Source organism: Archocentrus centrarchus, unplaced genomic scaffold, assembly GCF_007364275.1.
Source record: "Archocentrus centrarchus isolate MPI-CPG fArcCen1 unplaced genomic scaffold, fArcCen1 scaffold_92_ctg1, whole genome shotgun sequence".
Classification (NCBI taxonomy): Eukaryota; Metazoa; Chordata; class Actinopteri; order Cichliformes; family Cichlidae; genus Archocentrus; species Archocentrus centrarchus.
In genome coordinates, this window is record NW_022060301.1 from 3,663 (window position 1) to 21,318 (window position 17,656).

The following is a 17,656-nucleotide window of genomic DNA, read 5'->3' on the forward strand; positions in this document are numbered from 1 at the left end:
AAAACCTTAGCTTCTATAGAATACTTTTTGAGCTGTGAGCATCGCAAGGACTTGCTCTCAGCAACAGTGAGTTTTTTTTTATTTTCCTGAGGTCAATAATGTGGTTATGGGAGTTGTTTAAAAAGAGGGACTTTTGTGATGTTGAGCAAATCTCTTCTCTAAAATTACATTTGATCTTAATGGAGGAGTTGGAAGGTGCTCCCTCTACTTGAATCCTCACAGTTTATAAAGTTTACATCTGTCTTGAGAGACTCACTGTTTGAAATTAGATGAGAAGCTCTACTTTTTGAGGGTAAAATAATGACTGTAGAGTGAACACTGTGGATACAGTGTCAATTTTAAAAGGAAAAATTTCAGAGAAGAATTTGAGTAAGAATTTGAAGTCTCCCCCCCCCACTCTAGCCCATGCAATACATTATAAACTCTTAAAAGGGTGAAGGAAAGCATGAAATTTAAACTGGAACTGAAGAAAAACTTTAAAAGATATTGAAAATGTCTTGGCATCGTTTTAAATGGTGTCTGTAACTACTACAGACTTTCAGCTAGAGTTGAAAAGAATGAGGTTGAATGAGGATTTGAAGAATGAATGGGGAAAATTATTAGACAACGTTAAATTATTTAACATAATAGCTTTGAATGAAAAAAATACAAGTAGTCATTTCCTAAAGAAGAGGAATCAAATTGTGGTTGAAGGGTTCTTCTAAGCTGAATGGTGTTGAAGTAGTTACATGCAGAAAAACAGGGAATACATAATAAGAAAGAAATAACAGCATAAAACTACTGTGAATGCTCGAAAGCATTCACACTAATGATTCAGTTTGCCTGATCTCAGACATTTACTTCATATGATAGATCTCATAACTTGTTCAGTCACCGCATAATTTTTTTTTAATTCTTTTCATTTTCTCACAGATCAGCTCTTAAAAAGAAAGAGGAAGAACTGAAGTCAGTCACACACAGGTGCTGCATACGTGCATAAAATTAAACATTTATCATGTCAATATTTGCTGGATTGTTCTTTTTTTGTTATTCTGTTTTTAATTCAAGATATTGTATACTGCAGCAACAACCACTCAATTCTTCTGACTTTGATCTTGACAGTTTAATTTGTCTAAATATCAGCTGTGAGCCCATCTGGTATTGTGCAAAGGTTTTGAGCCACCACTCTTTCAATGAAAATGGGAAGGTGAGCTAGCTACATGCTACTTACCATCTGTAGTCCCTGGCCAATTTATTGTAATTTTCTAAAGCAGTCATCAGGAATAGTTCTCCAGGCGTTGGGAAGGACATTCAAAGCTCTTCTTTGGAAATTTTTTTCCCGTTCTCTTTCATGATGACCCCAAACTGCTTCAATAATGTTGAGATCCACTCTCTGGGGAGGCCAGTTCATGGCTGACAGTGTTCGTCTTCAATCTTTGCTAGCTTAGGTTAAGTTCTGAGTCATTTAAATATTAAATTCCAAGACATCATAATTGTGAGGTTATGAGGTTTTACAAACTAAGACATACTAGATAGAGCTAATAAAAGTTGTGCTGGGGTAGGAAGATAACTGAATATTTTTTATGACTTGTCATTGTTAAAAAATTCAATTAAATTTAATTATATAGTTATTTATATAGCACCAAATCACAACAAGCATTCACCTCGAGGTGCTTTGTGTTGTAAGGTAAAGCCTCTCCGATAATAACAGAGAAAACCCAACAGTCAAAACGACCCCCTATGAGCAGCACTTGGTGACAGTGGGAAGGAAAAACTCACTTTAAACAGGAAGAAACCTCCAGCAGAACCAGGATCAGGGAGGGGCAGTCATCTGCTGAGACCAGTTGGGGCTGAGGGGAGAGAGACAGGACAAAAGACATGCTGTGGAAGATTAGTAATAACTAATGATTAAATGCAGAGTGGGATATAAACAGAGTAAAAAGAGGTGAAGGAAAAGAAACACTCAGCACATCATGGGAACCCCCCCAGCAGCCTAGGCCTATAGCAGCATAACCAAGGGATAGTTTAGGGTCACCTGATCCAGCCCTAACTATAAGCTTTTTCAAAACAGAAATTTTGAAGCCTAATCTTAAAAATAGAGAGGGTGTCTGTCTCCTGAATCCAGACTTGGAGCTGGCTCCAAAGAAGAGAGGCCTGAAAGCTGAAGGCTCCCATTCTACTCAAGGATGCGCCTATCCAATATTCGGTATCGGTATCGGTCCAATCCTGACCTAAATTACTGAATCGGATATTGGGAAGAAATAAAAAATGCAATTCGATCCATTAAATAGCATTTCACTGATATTATCTGAATTACAGTTCTTTGTCATCATCTTCTTCTTGTGGGTTTGCGGTCGACCAAACCAGCTTATAGCTGTATTACCGCCACCTACTGGACTGGACTGGGGATCAAGAGTTAGAAAAAACACCCTCAGATTCTAAAAAATTCTCCGTCTTTGCGATGGATTCCCTTTAACGCTGAGTGGCTCATCGCTGACATGTTTTTCCAAATTTAAGATAAGATAAGATAAGATAGTGTTTATTTGTCACATGCACAGTTATACACAGTACAATGCACAGTGAAATGTATTTTGTACCTGCAACCTTATATACACACACATATAAATAAGAAGAATAAAAATAAAAAAAAGTAATTCACACTATACACTATACTCTATATACTATACACTATACACACTTTTTAAATTATAATATTTACACTGTGCAATAATGGTCCAGTTAGGGCTCAGAGTTGAGCAGACGGATGGCTTGTGGGTAAAAACTCTTCTTCAACCTTTCAGTCTTAGTCGTCAGGCAGCGGTAACGCCGGCCTGATGGGAGCAGGGAGAAGAGAGAGTGTCCGGGGTGGCTGGGCTGTTTTAGGATCTTCATGGCCCTCAGCCTGCACTGCTTGGTGTAAATGTCCTGCAGGTTGGGGAGGGTGGTTCTGATGGTCCGTTCAGCTGAACGAACCACCCTTTTTAGGGCCATGAAGTCCTGCTTGGTGCAGTTTCCCATCCAGGTGGTGATGCTCCCACGCATGATGCTCTCGATGGTGCAGGTGTAAAAGTTCCTGAGCACCTTGAGTGGGAGCTTGAAGTCTCTCAGCCGCCTGAGGAGGTAGAGACGCTGTCTGGCCTTCTTCACAGTGATGTTTATGTGATGAGTCCAGGACAGGTCCTGTGAGATGGTCACTCCCAGGTATTTGAAGGTGTCCACTCTTTCCACCTCAGCACCACTGATGACAAGTGGATGGTAGTCCCTCTGCTGCTTCCTGCTGAAGTCCACGATCAGTTCCTTTGTTTTGCTGACGTTGAGCAGGAGGTGGTTCTCCTGGCACCAGTTCTCCAGGCGGGAGACCTCTCTCCTGTAGGCTGTCTCCTCATTGTGAGAGATTAGTCCCACAACAGCAGTGTCGTCAGCAAACTTGATGATGACGTTGGACTCTGACGTGGCCTCGCAGTCATGGGTGTACAGTGAGTACAGCAGAGGGCTGAGCACACAGCCTTGGGGGGATCCAGTGTTGAGGGTGAGGGAGGATGAGGTGAGGTGACCCACTCGTACCACCTGTGGTCTGCTGGTCAGGAAGCTGTGAACCCACCTGCACAGGGATGGGCCCAGGCCCAGGTCCAGCAGCTTAGAGACCAGCCTGGAGGGAACTATGGTGTTGAATGCTGAGCTGTAATCTACAAACAGCACTCTCACATAGTTCCCCTTACCAGTGTCTATGTGTGAAAGGGTCTTGTGGAGGAGGAAGGATATGGCGTCATCTGTGGATCTGTCTGGCCGGTATGCAAACTGTAGTGGGTCGAGGGTGGTGGGCAGTGAGGAGGTGATGAATGTCTTGATGAGTCTCTCAAAACACTTCATCACCACAGAGGTGAGTGCTATGGGCCTGAAGTCATTGGGGCTGCTGGGGTGTGGTTTCTTTGGGACAGGGACTATGATGGACTTTTTAAAGCAGGTGGGAATCACACACAGTTTCAGTGAGAGGTTGAATATCACTGTAAACACAGGTGCCAGCTGGTCAGCGCAGGTCTTAAGGACACGTCCACTAATACCGTCTGGTCCAGCCGCTTTCCTGGTGTTTACACGTCTAAACGCCCTCCTCACGTCGCGCTCCGTCACAGTGAGTGTCTCCGCCCCTCCGGCCGGGAGCGCAGCGGGCTGTCGGCTTCCCGACTCAAAGCGCGCAAAGAAGATGTTGAGTTCATCAGCCAGAGAAGCGTCGGCACTCACCGGGTGTGTGTGTGGTGCTTTGTAGTCCGTGATGGTGCGTAGTCCCTGCCACAGTCCCCTGGGGTCAGACTGTTGTAGTTGCTGTTCCAGTCTGCGGCCGTAGCGATGTTTTGCCTCTTTCACCGCTCTGCGGACGTTGTATGATGCAACCTTGTAGTCCTCCATGTTCCCAGAGGCGAGGCCGGAGTTGTAGGCAACGGTGCGGGACCTCAGGGCGTCGCGGACAGATTTATCCACCCACGGCTTCTGGTTGGGAAAAGTCCTGATGGTCCTCCTAAGTGAAGTGTCTTCAACAACTTTCCCAATAAATCCCACAACAGTTTCCGTAAACTCCTCGATGTCTCCGCCCGCGCTGCTGCGAAACATGTCCCAGTCGGTTGAATCCAACGCACCCTGCAGAGCGGCCTCTGTTTGATCAGACCACCGTGTCACTTCTCTCACAGCAGGGGGTTCCTGCCTGAGCCGTTGTTTGTATTTCGGCATGAGAAGTACAGAGGTGTGGTCAGACTTCCCAAAAGGCGGAAGAGGCTTTGCTTTGTAGCCATCTTTGAATGGAGAATAGCAGTGGTCTAGGGTCCTCTCTCCTCTGGTGGGGCAGTCGATGTGTTGAATCAATTCCGGTATCAGCTTTTTCAAGTTTGCACTGTTAAAGTCCCCGGCTACGATGAGAGCCGCATCACGCTGGTTAGCCTGATAGGTGGAAATAGCCTCATGTAGCTCGGATAGTGCAGTGTTTGTGTCCGCCTGAGGTGGAATATAGACGGCGCTGAAGATGACCGAAGTAAACTCGCGGGGCAGGTAGTGGGGACGGCATTTCAGGGTTAGGAGCTCCAGGTTAGGTGAACATGATTGTTTCAGAAGGACAACATTCCTACTGTCACACCAGTTGTTATTAATCATTAGGCACACACCTCCTCCTCTTGATTTTCCAGACTCACTCGTTCTGTCCGTGCGATGAACACTGAAGAACTCCGACGGCTGTACGGCGTGGTCCGGTATGAGGGGAGTCAGCCATGTCTCCGTGAGACAGATGATGTTGCAGTCCCTTATGTCCCTCTGAAACTGTATCCTGGCCCTGAGTTCGTCCAGCTTGTTATCCAGTGACTGGACATTAGCCAACAGGATGCTCGGCAGTGGCGTTTGGTGCGCTCTGCGCCTCAGCCTCTCTCTTACGCCGGCTCTTTTCCCTCGGGGCCTTGTCCGTGACCTGGTCCGTCCTTTGTTTGAGCTGGCCCACTGGAAACGCAGTATCTCCCGAGGCCAAGTCGGGTCGGGAGAAAAAGGTGTCAGAATACAGCCAGAGTGCTGTATTCTGATATTAAAAAGAGTCTGTCTGTCATACGTGATATGACACAGAGCAGGCGGAATTATAAAGTCCAAAATTAGAGCTAAACCTAATATATACAAACAAAGCGTAGGAGCAGGTACGACGGCTGCTGACCTCACCGGCGCCATCTTGGAACAACAAATTTCCACCGCTCTCTACTGTTTTTGTGTGTTCGTCTTGCTGTGCTGAAAATTTCAGCTGTTATTGTTTCTCTACTTCAGGTCCCAGAAAGGACTGCTATAACCACATTTTGCTAGCGAACACCACCATTAGCACTAGCGATCATTTGGTACCGGAAGGACCCCTTCCCCATTTTTTATACTTTAATCCCTGATTAGTGGCTAAATATAGACCTGCAGTAGAAACGTATTTAGGAGAATGCTTGTGAATACAAAGCATTACAACATTATGCTCACACAGCCTCCAATTTTTCAACATAAATACTGATAACACAATAGCAGCAGTCAGCTGTTTTAAGTGCAGTCTGTCTGCACAAGCGCAAAGAGGCAGAGCTGTTAAAGAGATGGTGAGCTCAGACGGAATAAAAGGAAATTTTTTTATTATGTACAAAAGAAGCTTTTCCGCCTGTAACCTCCATTAAACCTTTACTGGAAACAGCTGGAGGTCCTTCATCAACCACCTGATCAGTAAGTGAAGAAAAGAGAACTTTGTAGCTGCTCCATCCACCCTGTTTGTTTCACACAGGGAAAAACTGCAGTACGGAAGTTAAAATATGTACATAAACTGTTAATACAAAAAAAAGTATTTCTTATCCAATTACTCAAGTAATCGATGGAATAATTGATAGAATACTTGATCACTAAAATAACTGATAGTTGCAGCCCTAATGAAATTTGCAACATGCCATAAGCCAGTGCATCACCTTCTCACATAGGAGCAACAGGCTTCAGGTGATAGAGCGATTGTTTGTGTGTGAGACTGTTGGCTTGTGAAAAATTCGTCCAGGCATTTAAAAACAATGGTTTTTGAAAAAGATTGGATTTCTATTGGTATTGGCAGATAGCCAAATGTAAAACACTGGAATCAATATCGGGCATAAAAACGTGGTATCATACCATCCCTATTAAGTATCCTAGGAATCACAAATAAGCCAGTAGTCTGAGTGCTTTATTGGGGTGATATGGGACTATGAGGTCATTAAGATAAGAAAAAATGCATTAATAGGTTGATTTAATCAGAATTATCCTTTACAGTACAATGAAAATTAAAATCAAAGCTTTTTCTTTAGTACCCAGTGAGGAAAGACAATTGTTTGGTACACCTGACCATTCAATGATTCATGAATGTTCACCGAACCAGAGATTTTATTACTAAATCTGTTATCTGATTGCTTTTAAGCAGACTAGTTGTTTGTTTTATCACAGTTTGACTGAGATGGAGACATTTTTCAAAGAGAAACTTTCTGAGGCAAGGTGAGTGTTACTTTTTTTTGAAGAGGAATAACTGTAGCTCACCTCAACATTTAATTCAATTCTTACTTAATTATATGTTTAATCACAAGTTTTTCATTTGTTTTGTTCTTTCTTTGACTTGCAACAGATCTGCTCTGAGACAGAAAGAGGAAGAACTGAAAACAGTGATAGACAGGTACAGTCCAGATCATTTGGGGATCACATTGACATTCTCCTCAAATTTTGACCAAGAAATTGTTTTCTCACTCTGTCTTTTGAATAGACTAGCATCAGAGGATGTTGTTTCAACAAATGAAAATTACCCTGATGGGATGAAATATTCGGTCACTAAATCCAGACTGACTGGATTTTATCACCAACTGAAGCTTCTGCGGTGGCCCCAAATCAAAGATCATCTGAAATCCAATAACATCACCCCAAAGTTTATCACAGTATTAATTCAGGTACAGCTGAATATTGCAGTGACATTACTCAGTAACAAGTACTGATTATCATTTTTTATAGTATTATCAGTAATATCTAGTTTTGGTTTGGAATAAACCCTATTGAGAAGTATAGTTTCAGTTCAAACTTTCAACTTTAAATTCCTGCCACTGTCATCGTTTGTTTGTAAACTAGTTAAACTTAAACGTAAAACTAACTTTTACAGAAAATGTTTAAAGCTGCAACAGATGAAATGGAGAAGAAGAAGGAGCAGATAGAAGTTTTTGGTCTGACTGAAACCGGAAGTGGACAAACTCCTCAGAAGGTACTGCACTGAAAATCTTCTCTAAAACTGGATTGTTAAGGTTTGTGTTACTGTACTTTTTTAAGCAGCATTTGTCTTGTTCCAGGTCAAGGAACAAAAACAATTAGCAATTCACAATCTTCAGATGTCTGTGTACCACAGCAGCAAAGAAGATCTTCTGAAGGTAGATGAGACTTTAAAACAAAAGAGCTTAGGGGTATGTTCATGAATTAAATGCAATATTATGTCAGGTAAATTTGAATTTTCTCCCCTTCAGACTCTTCTTTGTGAATATGAAGCTCACTACTCAGAGGATGTCATGGTGCAGCTTAGACTTTTAGCCTCTGAATGCTACTGGTTGGGCTGCTTGTTGGCTTTAAACAATCCTCCTCTTCAGCTGGACTGGCAGAATCACATTCCAGGGATGGATGGTTGGGATATTTTCCCTCGAGATATGAAAACCTCTGTCAATTAAATAAAATAACCAAAATTCACAACTCCAATAGAAGATTACAGTGATTATAGGGAGATTATTTTAATGTAGTTCATTAAATGTGAAAAAAAAACTTTGTTCACTGAAATAAAAATGATCCTTCAGAAAATAAATTGCAAACCAGCCACATATGAAAAAGAATACTGAAGTGGATCTATAACTAAAGATGTTTGGCAACCTCAGCTGGAGCATTTCATGTGACAACCTGACCATACATACTGTTCTCAGCTGCATGTTACATTAATTTTGTACACGTTATAGTACATTTTATAGCTGTTATATTATTTCTGGTCAACTACAGTGTGTTTAGAAAAGGTTTCCCAATGTCCACATATAAGAATAGGCCTACACACACACACACACCACAAAATATAGAAAACAGATGGCGCACACTTTGTCAGAAAATAACTGATATTAGTTTCTTATCTGATTCTTTTGCTGTGTGTTTGTGCTTTTTCTTGAAATTTATGCACAATTACTTTTATGGTTTTATTTTTTCAACAATAAATAAGTATTGTCATTGTATTGGGCCTTTTCTAATGACATTATAATCCATGATGAAATAAAAGTTTTTTGCTCAGTTGTTACTAATGTTATCAGAAAGATGACAAAAATTTCTCTTCTTAAGATAACAATTTGTTACTGGTTTTATGTTCAAATGGCTGCTGAATTGTGTGTGTGTGTGTATATGTAGAGTGAGGACGCAGAGGAAGACACACAGAAATAAATGGAAAAACAAGACTTTATTGAGGCTGAAAAAAAACCTAATCAGATTACAATCCTAAAATCAGTGGAAATTAGAGAACACGAGGAGCACGGCAAACACATCAACATAAGCACTGCCACATGGACAACAATAATCTGACAACTGACAAGGGGAAGAGCGATAGAATAAATACACAAAGAAAATGAGGGGAGGGTGGAATCAGCTGGGGCAGAACATCTGGGAAAAAAAAAAAAAAGGACACACTCAAGCCTCTTTCCCACCAACAGGGTTCCGGAGCCGGTAATTTGAACCATAATGCGAGTTTTTCACAGCGGAAGCACTCGGTGCTTGGCCGAAAAATGGGTTCAACTCCAGCCCCGCAAACTAGCTGGTCTCGAACCAAGAACACGTGACGGAAGAAATTATATATATATATATATATATATATATATATATATATATATATATATATATATATATATATATATATATATGGGGGACAATAAGCCACAATTATTCCACACAAACCAACTATTCAAAGAACATGTTCCCAGGTTTTCACTGCTCACAATTTGACCAGCGGGAAAACAGTTCATGGGTGAAGCTGTAACGTACAAGCAAAATCAGCCAGAACCCAAAACGCAGCCAAGACCAGAGTTGGTTCACAAAATGTCTTTATTACAAAAATAAAGGTAAGGGGCTAGCAGGGAGTAGTCAGGCTAGTGGGTCAGGAAGGGGGAGGTCCACTGGGGTCGGGGATCCAGCCAGGGAGGGGTCAGGTGGATGGGCAAAGGGAGAACTAGAGGGCTCAGGGGACAAACAGACGACAGGCACAAATTCCACCAACCAGAGGCTGAGTCAGGGGGGCAATCCAGGTCCATTCACAGGAGGGCCACAGGCAATGAAGATCCAGAAATCAGAAAAAACATGAGAAAAGGTCAGAGTCAGGCAGGGTCCATCAGCAGTAAGTCAGAAATCCTCCAGCAGCCAAGGGACAAGGCAAAATCTGTGGTCAAAAACAGGCAGGATCAGAAAACCAAAAAACTAGGAAACATGAGACACGGCTTGAAAGCTGAGACTGGAGCAACAGACGATCTCGCACTGAGCTGGTGACGAGCAGCTGTTTAAATAGGGAGCAGCACAGTGCAGGTGAGGGTAATGAGTAATCAGCACACTCAGGGTAGGGCTGCAATCATGATATCACCCCCCCCTCAAGGGGCGGCTCGCGACGCCCCTCTGGGCTGGTCCAGAAGCCGGCGGTGGAAGGCGCGGATGAGGGCCCTGTCCAGGATCAGGCGAGAAGGCAGCCAGGACCGCTCATCAGGACCATAGCCCCGCCAATCCACCAGATACTGGATGCCACGGCCCCAACGGCGGGAACGCAGCAACTGCCTCACAGTAAAGGCAGGGGCCCCATCAATGAGCCGGGGGGGCGGAGGGGGTCGGGCCGGAGGGCAAAACCTGGAGGACATCAATGGTTTGACCTTGGAGACATGGAAGGTGGGGTGTACACGCAACGAAGGCAGCAGTTTGAGACGCACAGCTACTGGGTTGACAACCCTAGCAACAGGGAATGGGCCCACAAAACGGGATGCCAACTTGCGGTTCTCTTCCTTGGTGGATAACCACACCCTCTGACCGACCAGGTATCTAGGGGCTTGGGATCTGTGGCGATTGGCATTCCGGGCATAAACAGCAGAGGTCTTGCAGAGTGTAGCTCTGGCCCTTCTCCAGACTCTGAGACAGCGACGCGCTGATAAATGGGCAGCAGGAACCTGGGTAGCTCCCTCCTGAACAGAGAGAATGGGCGGCTGGTAGCCATACACAACATGAAATGGTGACAGACCCGTGGTGCTTGATGGTAATCCGTTGATGGCATACTCTACCCAAGGTAAGTTCTGGGACCAGCGACTAGGAGCATCCATGCAAAGGATGCGCAACTTGGACTCAATCTCCTGATTCATCCTCTCTGTCTGGCCATCAGTCTGAGGGTGAAAACCTGAAGAGAGACTGACATCAATACCAAGAAGGGTGCAAAACTCACCCCAAAAACGGGAAATAAATTGTGGTCCTCTGTCCGACACGATGTTGCGGGGAATGCCATGAAGTCTGAACACCTCTCAAGCCATCACATTAGCAAGATCAGGTGCTGATGGTAACTTGTGTAACGTAATGAGGTGGGTCATCTTGGAGAACCTGTCAACCACAGTGAGGAGTACCGTGTTACCTTGAGAGGGAGGTAGTCCGGTGACAAAATCCATCGAAATGTGGGACCACGGTCGATGAGGAATCGGCAGAGGCCTCAGTAGACCGGCTGGGGAGCGTCTGGAGGGTTTTACTCTGGAGCAGGTGACACATGCTGACACAAACTCTCGTGTGTCCTTTCTCAGAGTGGGCCACCAGAACCCTGACTGGACCACTGCTAGCGTCTGTGTTATACCTGGATGACAGAAAAGTTTAGAGCCATGACAGAACTGAAGGACCTTAGATACCATTTCTTCAGGGACAAACAGAAGACCCTTAGGGCATTGTGCTGGGGGTGGTTGTTTAAGATGACTCTTCTTGAGCAAGGTCTTTATTCTGGTTAGAGCTAACCTGGTCTTGGAGTGAAGGATGTAGTCATGGTCAACAGAATCTGAAGAACAGACAGAAGACTGATGAAGTCTTGAAAGGGCATCTGGTTTGATGTTCTTGCTGCCAGGTCGATAGGCCAGAATGAAGTCGAATCTGCTAAAAAACAGTGCCCATCTAGCCTGTCGTGGGTTCAGTCTCTTGGCAGACTTGAGGTATTCCAAGTTCTTATGGTCTGTCCACACAGTAAAAGGAAGTGTGGACCCCTCCAGCCAGTGTCTCCATTCCTCCAATGCTAGTTTAATAGCTAACAGCTCTCTGTCTCCCACGTCGTAATTCCTCTCGGAGTCAGAGAGCCGGCGAGAAAAAAAGGCACAAGGATGTAACCTGGCATCATCTGCAAAGCGTTGAGATAGAACTGCCCCTACCCCAGTGTCTGAGGCATCAACCTCCACCACAAAAGGTTTAGACGAATCAGGAAAACGCAGAATGGGAGCTGAAGTGAAAAGACGTTTCAGCTTACCAAAAGCATGCCTCGCCTCAGGCGACCACTTGAACTGAGTCTTGGTTGAAGTGAGTTGATGAAGAGGGGCAGCCACAGAGCTGTAACCCCTGATAAAACGACGATAAAAGTTGGCAAACCCAAGGAACCGTTGAAGCTCCTTCAAACTGGATGGTTCGGGCCACTCCAAGACGGCTGCCACCTTAGATGGATCCATGGAAATCCTGCCAGGAGCAATGATAGAACCCAAAAAGGATACAGATGACTGATGAAAAGCACATTTCTCGGCCTTAACAAATAGATTGTTCTGCAGAAGCCTAAGAAGAACCTCACGAACATGCTTGATGTGGGTGGGTAGATCCCTTGAAAAAAATCAGAATGTCGTCAAGGTACACAAAAACAAATCTGTTTAACATGTCCCTTAAGACATCGTTAACCAATGCCTGGAAAACGGCGGGGGCATTGGTTAGCCCAAAGGGCATGACCAGGTATTCATAATGCCCTGAAGGTGTGTTAAAAGCCGTCTTCCATTCATCTCCCTCTCTCATTCGGACCAGATGGTAGGCGTTACGCAGATCCAACTTAGTGAACACAGTACTACCCTGAAGGAGCTCAAAAGCAGAAGTCATGAGAGGCAGAGGGTACCTGTTCTTAACTGTTATCTCGTTTAGGCCTCGGTAATCGATGCATGGTCTAAGAGACCCATCCTTCTTGTCCACAAAGAAGAATCCTGCACCTGCTGGAGAAGAAGACTTTCTTATAAGACCTGCTTTGAGGGCATCGGAAATGTATTCCTCCATAGCCTTTCTTTCAGGACCAGAAATGGAATACAATCTGCCCCTGGGTGGGGTGGTTCCAGGGCGAAGATCAATGGCACAGTCGTACTCTCTATGGGGAGGCAGAGAAGTGGCCTTTGTTTTGTTAAATACCTCACGCAGATCATGATAAACCTTAGGGACCTTGGACAAATCTGGATTGTCATGGTTAACCTCGCAGGGAGATGTCATGATGGGGGCTTCCTTCAAACAAGAAGTAGAGCAAGATAAACCCCAAGACAGAACCTCACCAGTGAGCCAATTGATGACTGGGCTGTGTTTGATTAGTCATGGGCGTCCCAGAATCACAGGAATCTCAGGAGACCTGGTCAGTAGAAATGTGATCCTGTCGTGGTGGTTTCCTGAAATCAGAACAGACACAGGCTTAGTGCGGTGAGTTATTTGATCAATAAGATGTCCATCAATAGCAAGAATCTCACGTGGTTTATCAAGCAGTTCCAACTCCAAGGTGAGCATATGAGCTAGGCCAACATCAATAAAGTCAGCATCAGCCCCAGAATCAATGAAGACAGGAATCTCCCTCCCTTCAGGAGAGTCAAGAAATCTGATAGTGCACTGATTGTGTGGAGGGTTCTGAGACCTGAGGATAGGGCTCAGCAAAGACCCCCCGAGCTTTACTGAGCCTGTCCTTTTGACGGACAGTTAAGAGCGCGATGGTTTCTCTCTCCACAGTAGAAACACAGGTTATTTCTGAACCTCCTCTCCCTCTCTTCAGCAGAGAGCCTGGTCCTACCCAACTGCATGGGCTCCTCAGTGCCAACAGGGGGGGCTGTGGAGACTTGTGGCATGCTGCGGGGACTGACCTGGACAGTTGAGACCCGTCTTTGATAATTAGATGAAGGCCTCTCTCTCTTACGTTCACGAAGGCGTTGATCAATCCGTGTGGCAAGTCTTTCTAAGGCCTCGAGGGTCCTGGGAGGGTCACGGGTGGCAATCTCATCTTTGATTTCATCTGACAAGCCCTGGTAAAAAACATCAAACAGGGCCTCATTATTCCAAAGACAACTGGACTTCAAGGCATGGAAATTGATTATGTAGTCAGTAACAGGCCGAGAGCCCTGTTTGAGGGAAAACAGTCTCCTGGCAGCCTCCCTCTCAGGACGGACTGGATCAAACAACCTCTTCATTTCATCAGAAAAACCAAAAAATGAGTCACAGCTATCGGCATCATTCTCCCACTCAGAAGTTCCCCACAGTTTTGCCTTACCAGATAGCAGAGAAATAGTGTAGGCCACCTTGGCCCGCTCAGAAGGGAAGGCAGAGGGCTGGAGTTCAAAAAGCAGAGAACACTGGGTTAAAAAAGGTCTGCACTGGTCGGGCTCCCCATCAAAACGCTCTGGGGGGGGGATCTTAGGTTCGTTGTTCGCGTTAACCGAGGGAGTGACAGCTAGAGGACGCGGCGGTGTAATGGAGGGCCTAGCTTGGGCTTGAGAATCCCTTAGAGAGGAAAGTCCCTGTAAAAGCTCCTGGACATTTCTTTCCAGGCCCGTAATGGCACCCTCCATCTTAGAACACCAATCAGGCTTTGGCTGTGGGTTCATTCTGGCGAGATCGTACTGTAACGTACAAGCAAAATCAGCCAGAACCCAAAACGCAGCCAAGACCAGAGTTGGTTCACAAAATGTCTTTATTACAAAAATAAAGGTAAGGGGCTAGCAGGGAGTAATCAGGCTAGTGGGTCAGGAAGGGGGAGGTCCACTGGGGTCGGGGATCCAGCCAGGGAGGGGTCAGGTGGATGGGCAAAGGGAGAACTAGAGGGCTCAGGGGACAAACAGACGACAGGCAAAAATTCCACCAACCAGAGGCTGAGTCAGGGGGGCAATCCAGGTCCATTCACAGGAGGGCCACAGGCAATGAAGATTCCCTTGGGAGAATGTTGACATTGGTTTAATCACTGTTCCAGGACCTGCTGTGTAGGATTAAACCTTTTTCCTGCTGTTCTGCTGCAATTGACTGGAGTCTGGGATCTGGAGCCAGTTGCTGCCATGCAGGGCCTGGTTGGTGTTGTGCCTCGGGGCCTTTGGCCATGTGGTGGTGATCAGTGCACCATGCACCTCTGAAGCTTGTTTTTATATTATATTGTGTTTTTGGTAACTGTTTGCTTTGTTTGTTAATCTTGATTGATTTGTTCTCCATTTTAATGCCCTGTGGAAGCTGGTAGGAGAGAGCTGCCATTTTCTGTTGATGACCCACTTTTTCTACTTTTTTAGTTGATTGTCAGGGAGCAGAGGTGCAGGTCTGTATTTTTTGTTGCAGAGTTGATGGGATTTTGTTTTTATACTTCAGGGTTGTTTTATTTGTTATGTTGGCCTTAGCTCTCCCTGAAATTATATTCTTGCTTCCCCTGATGAGATCTGGGCAATAAAGCTTTTGAACTACCCTAAAATGGTAAATAGACTAGTTCTTATATAGTGATTTTTCTACTCTGTCTGAGCACTCAAAGTGCTTTATACAACACGTTTACATTTAACCATTCACACCCATTCATACAAGCACTTCCATATGTAACTAAGTACTTTCTTTTTTTTGTAATTGTCTAAGATTCACACTCCAACTCTCGTGGATACTTTGGCATGCAGCCAGGAGTCAAACCACCAACCTTCCGATCAGTAGGTGACTCGCTCTACATCCTTAGATACAGTCACCCCGAAATACCTCCTTATGTTCTTTCATCCAGCCTTATGTTACTCCCCTCACCTCTAGACAATTGTTGGGGATGTAACATTTTCTCTTTTTTTTTCAGCTGATGGCAGGCGTGTCCACTCAAATCATTCAAATTACTACCTCATGAAGGAGATGGACATACATGAAGGAGGAGGACATTTTAACATTAAGGCTGAAAGTTTGTAGCCAGAAAGTTGCCATTGAAGTAAAGTGCAAGGTTGGTGATTTAAGAACGTGGGGAAACAAATTCTGTGTTTTAAAAATAGCACTTTTGAGACACAAAATTAAAAAAAAAAAGTTCTTAACCAAAACAGTAGGTGAGCACTTAAAAATTATTTCTGTTTTAGTCTACATTTTATTTTGCTCATTACAAAGTGGAAAATATTCATCTGCGTGTCTTCACCCCTTTTGAGGCTTGTTGATAAAGTCAGGGATGCCAACTATTGGGTTCAGCTTGGATTGACAATTATCCTCTCAGGGTGGGGTGGGGCAGTCAGTGGGTTCTTTCCCCTATTTAAAAAAAAAAAAAAATCCTGCATTTTTGCACAAACTTGTGGATTAATCCAAGAAAATTCCCTTGATTATTTCAACTGAAGATGCCATGAAAGCCAAAACTACATCAAGAGCAGGATCACAACAGCTGGCTCGAGCATAGCTGTTAAGAGAACTTTGGCAGCTCAACCACAAATGGGACCATATCTGTTTATTCAGGAGACATAAGTACTATTGACTCCTGTCTCATAATTGACTACTAATTGCAGCATTTGTTTTTTGTGGACTACTTTATGCTCCAACAAAGCCTGGTAAATTAGATGGTGCTAATAGCTGCGCTTGCTAGCAGCATGCCCGGGAACTGAAGCAGAGAAAAAATAACAGCTGAAATTCTCAGCGCAGCGAGCACAACACACAAACACAGCAGAAAGCGGTGGGGGCATGGAAAAACATGTCAGCGATGAATGCTCAGCGTCAAAGGGAATCCGTTGCAGCAACAGAGAACTTTATAGAATCTGACGGGCTTTGTTTTCTAACTCCATTCCAGTAGGTGGTGGTAATGCAGCTCTAAGCTGGTTTGGTCAACCGCAGACCCACAAAAAGAAGAAGATGATGGAGAACTGTAATACAGCTAATGTGGGTGAGATCCTACGGAAGCCGAGAGCGGCCACAGTACGTATAAACTTTTTTCTGATAGTTTTAACTCGTTATAACTCGTTATCTCGATATAACGGTAATTGTTATCTCGTCATAATGAGATAAATAACTCGTTATCTCGAGAAAACGATTTCGTTTTCTGGTCCAGTCCTGCGCTTTTCCTGATCCGTAATCCTGATCCATTCTGGATCCATCCCACTGTGCAAGTGGACTCCAATACAGACTGGTTTTATGGATCCTATAGATCTATGGACCTATCTTATAGACTGGATAGAAACAACCACATTACTGGTATAGTCTAGATTTAATCCAAGGTGGACCCTTAGCTGTAACCAGCCAAATCACATCCAAGGCTCATGAAATAGGATCTGAGCTCTGATCATCACGCTAAATAAAGTAATAGAAATCCAAGTTCCATGTGTCCCTGATCCTCATACACTGTTAAATGATTTAGGCACAAAAATTCAGTGGTCTTCAGTGAAAGACTTAGCCAATGCATGTTTCTAAATTCCTGTGCATCCAGACTCACAATTCTGGTTTGCTTTTACCTACAAGGACAAATGTTCAACCTTCACACAGCCCACACAGGGGTACTGTGAGTCCCCCACCATCTTTTCACAAGCTATGTCAGTAAACTTAGCCAAATATATTCCACCTGAAGGGAACCAACTGCTCTTATGATGACATGGCCATTGTGGTGTGTATCAGGGATGACAGTGAGAAGTAATATAGGACCCTGGTGAGGGACTGGAGCCACAGGAACCACCTACAGCTCATCACCTCAAAGATCAAGGAGCCTGTCATCGAATTTAGGAAGTCCAGACCAAGGTCACAACCAGTTCAAATTAAAGGATTTGAGGTGGAGGCTGAGGTGGAGGTGTCTGTCAGGTAAACAGGTTTTTGTGAAGGAAGACACCTGAAACACTTTAATTAAAAAAGTAAAACATTTAATATATTAAAGAGTCAGAAATAATACACACATGGCCCTGTGGGGAACCAGAGTAAGAGTGTGCCCTCTCTCTCTCTGAGC

General features: G+C 44.3%; 1 protein-coding gene across 1 annotated transcript; it reads left to right on the plus strand.

Moving 5' to 3' along the window:
• The first annotated feature begins 916 nt into the window (after positions 1 to 916).
• On the plus strand, positions 917 to 8,651 carry LOC115778002 (uncharacterized). The gene is made up of 7 exons (XM_030726016.1): positions 917 to 960; positions 6,931 to 6,978; positions 7,106 to 7,153; positions 7,241 to 7,421; positions 7,628 to 7,726; positions 7,812 to 7,889; positions 7,983 to 8,651. Exons 2-7 carry the CDS (start codon positions 6,941 to 6,943, stop codon positions 8,178 to 8,180), a joined length of 642 nt encoding a protein of 213 aa, XP_030581876.1. The 5' UTR covers positions 917 to 960; positions 6,931 to 6,940; the 3' UTR covers positions 8,181 to 8,651.
• The last annotated feature ends 9,005 nt before the right edge of the window (positions 8,652 to 17,656 follow it).

Excerpts from the sequence above, each read along its gene's own strand:
- LOC115778002 (XM_030726016.1), top strand. The coding sequence starts at position 6,941 with ATGGAGACATTTTTCAAAGAGAAACTTTCTGAGGCAAG. Across the intron at positions 7,154-7,240 it reads CTGAAAACAGTGATAGACAG|ACTAGCATCAGAGGATGTTG; the intron begins GTACAGTCCAGA and ends TCTTTTGAATAG. Across the intron at positions 7,727-7,811 it reads GTGGACAAACTCCTCAGAAG|GTCAAGGAACAAAAACAATT; the intron begins GTACTGCACTGA and ends GTCTTGTTCCAG.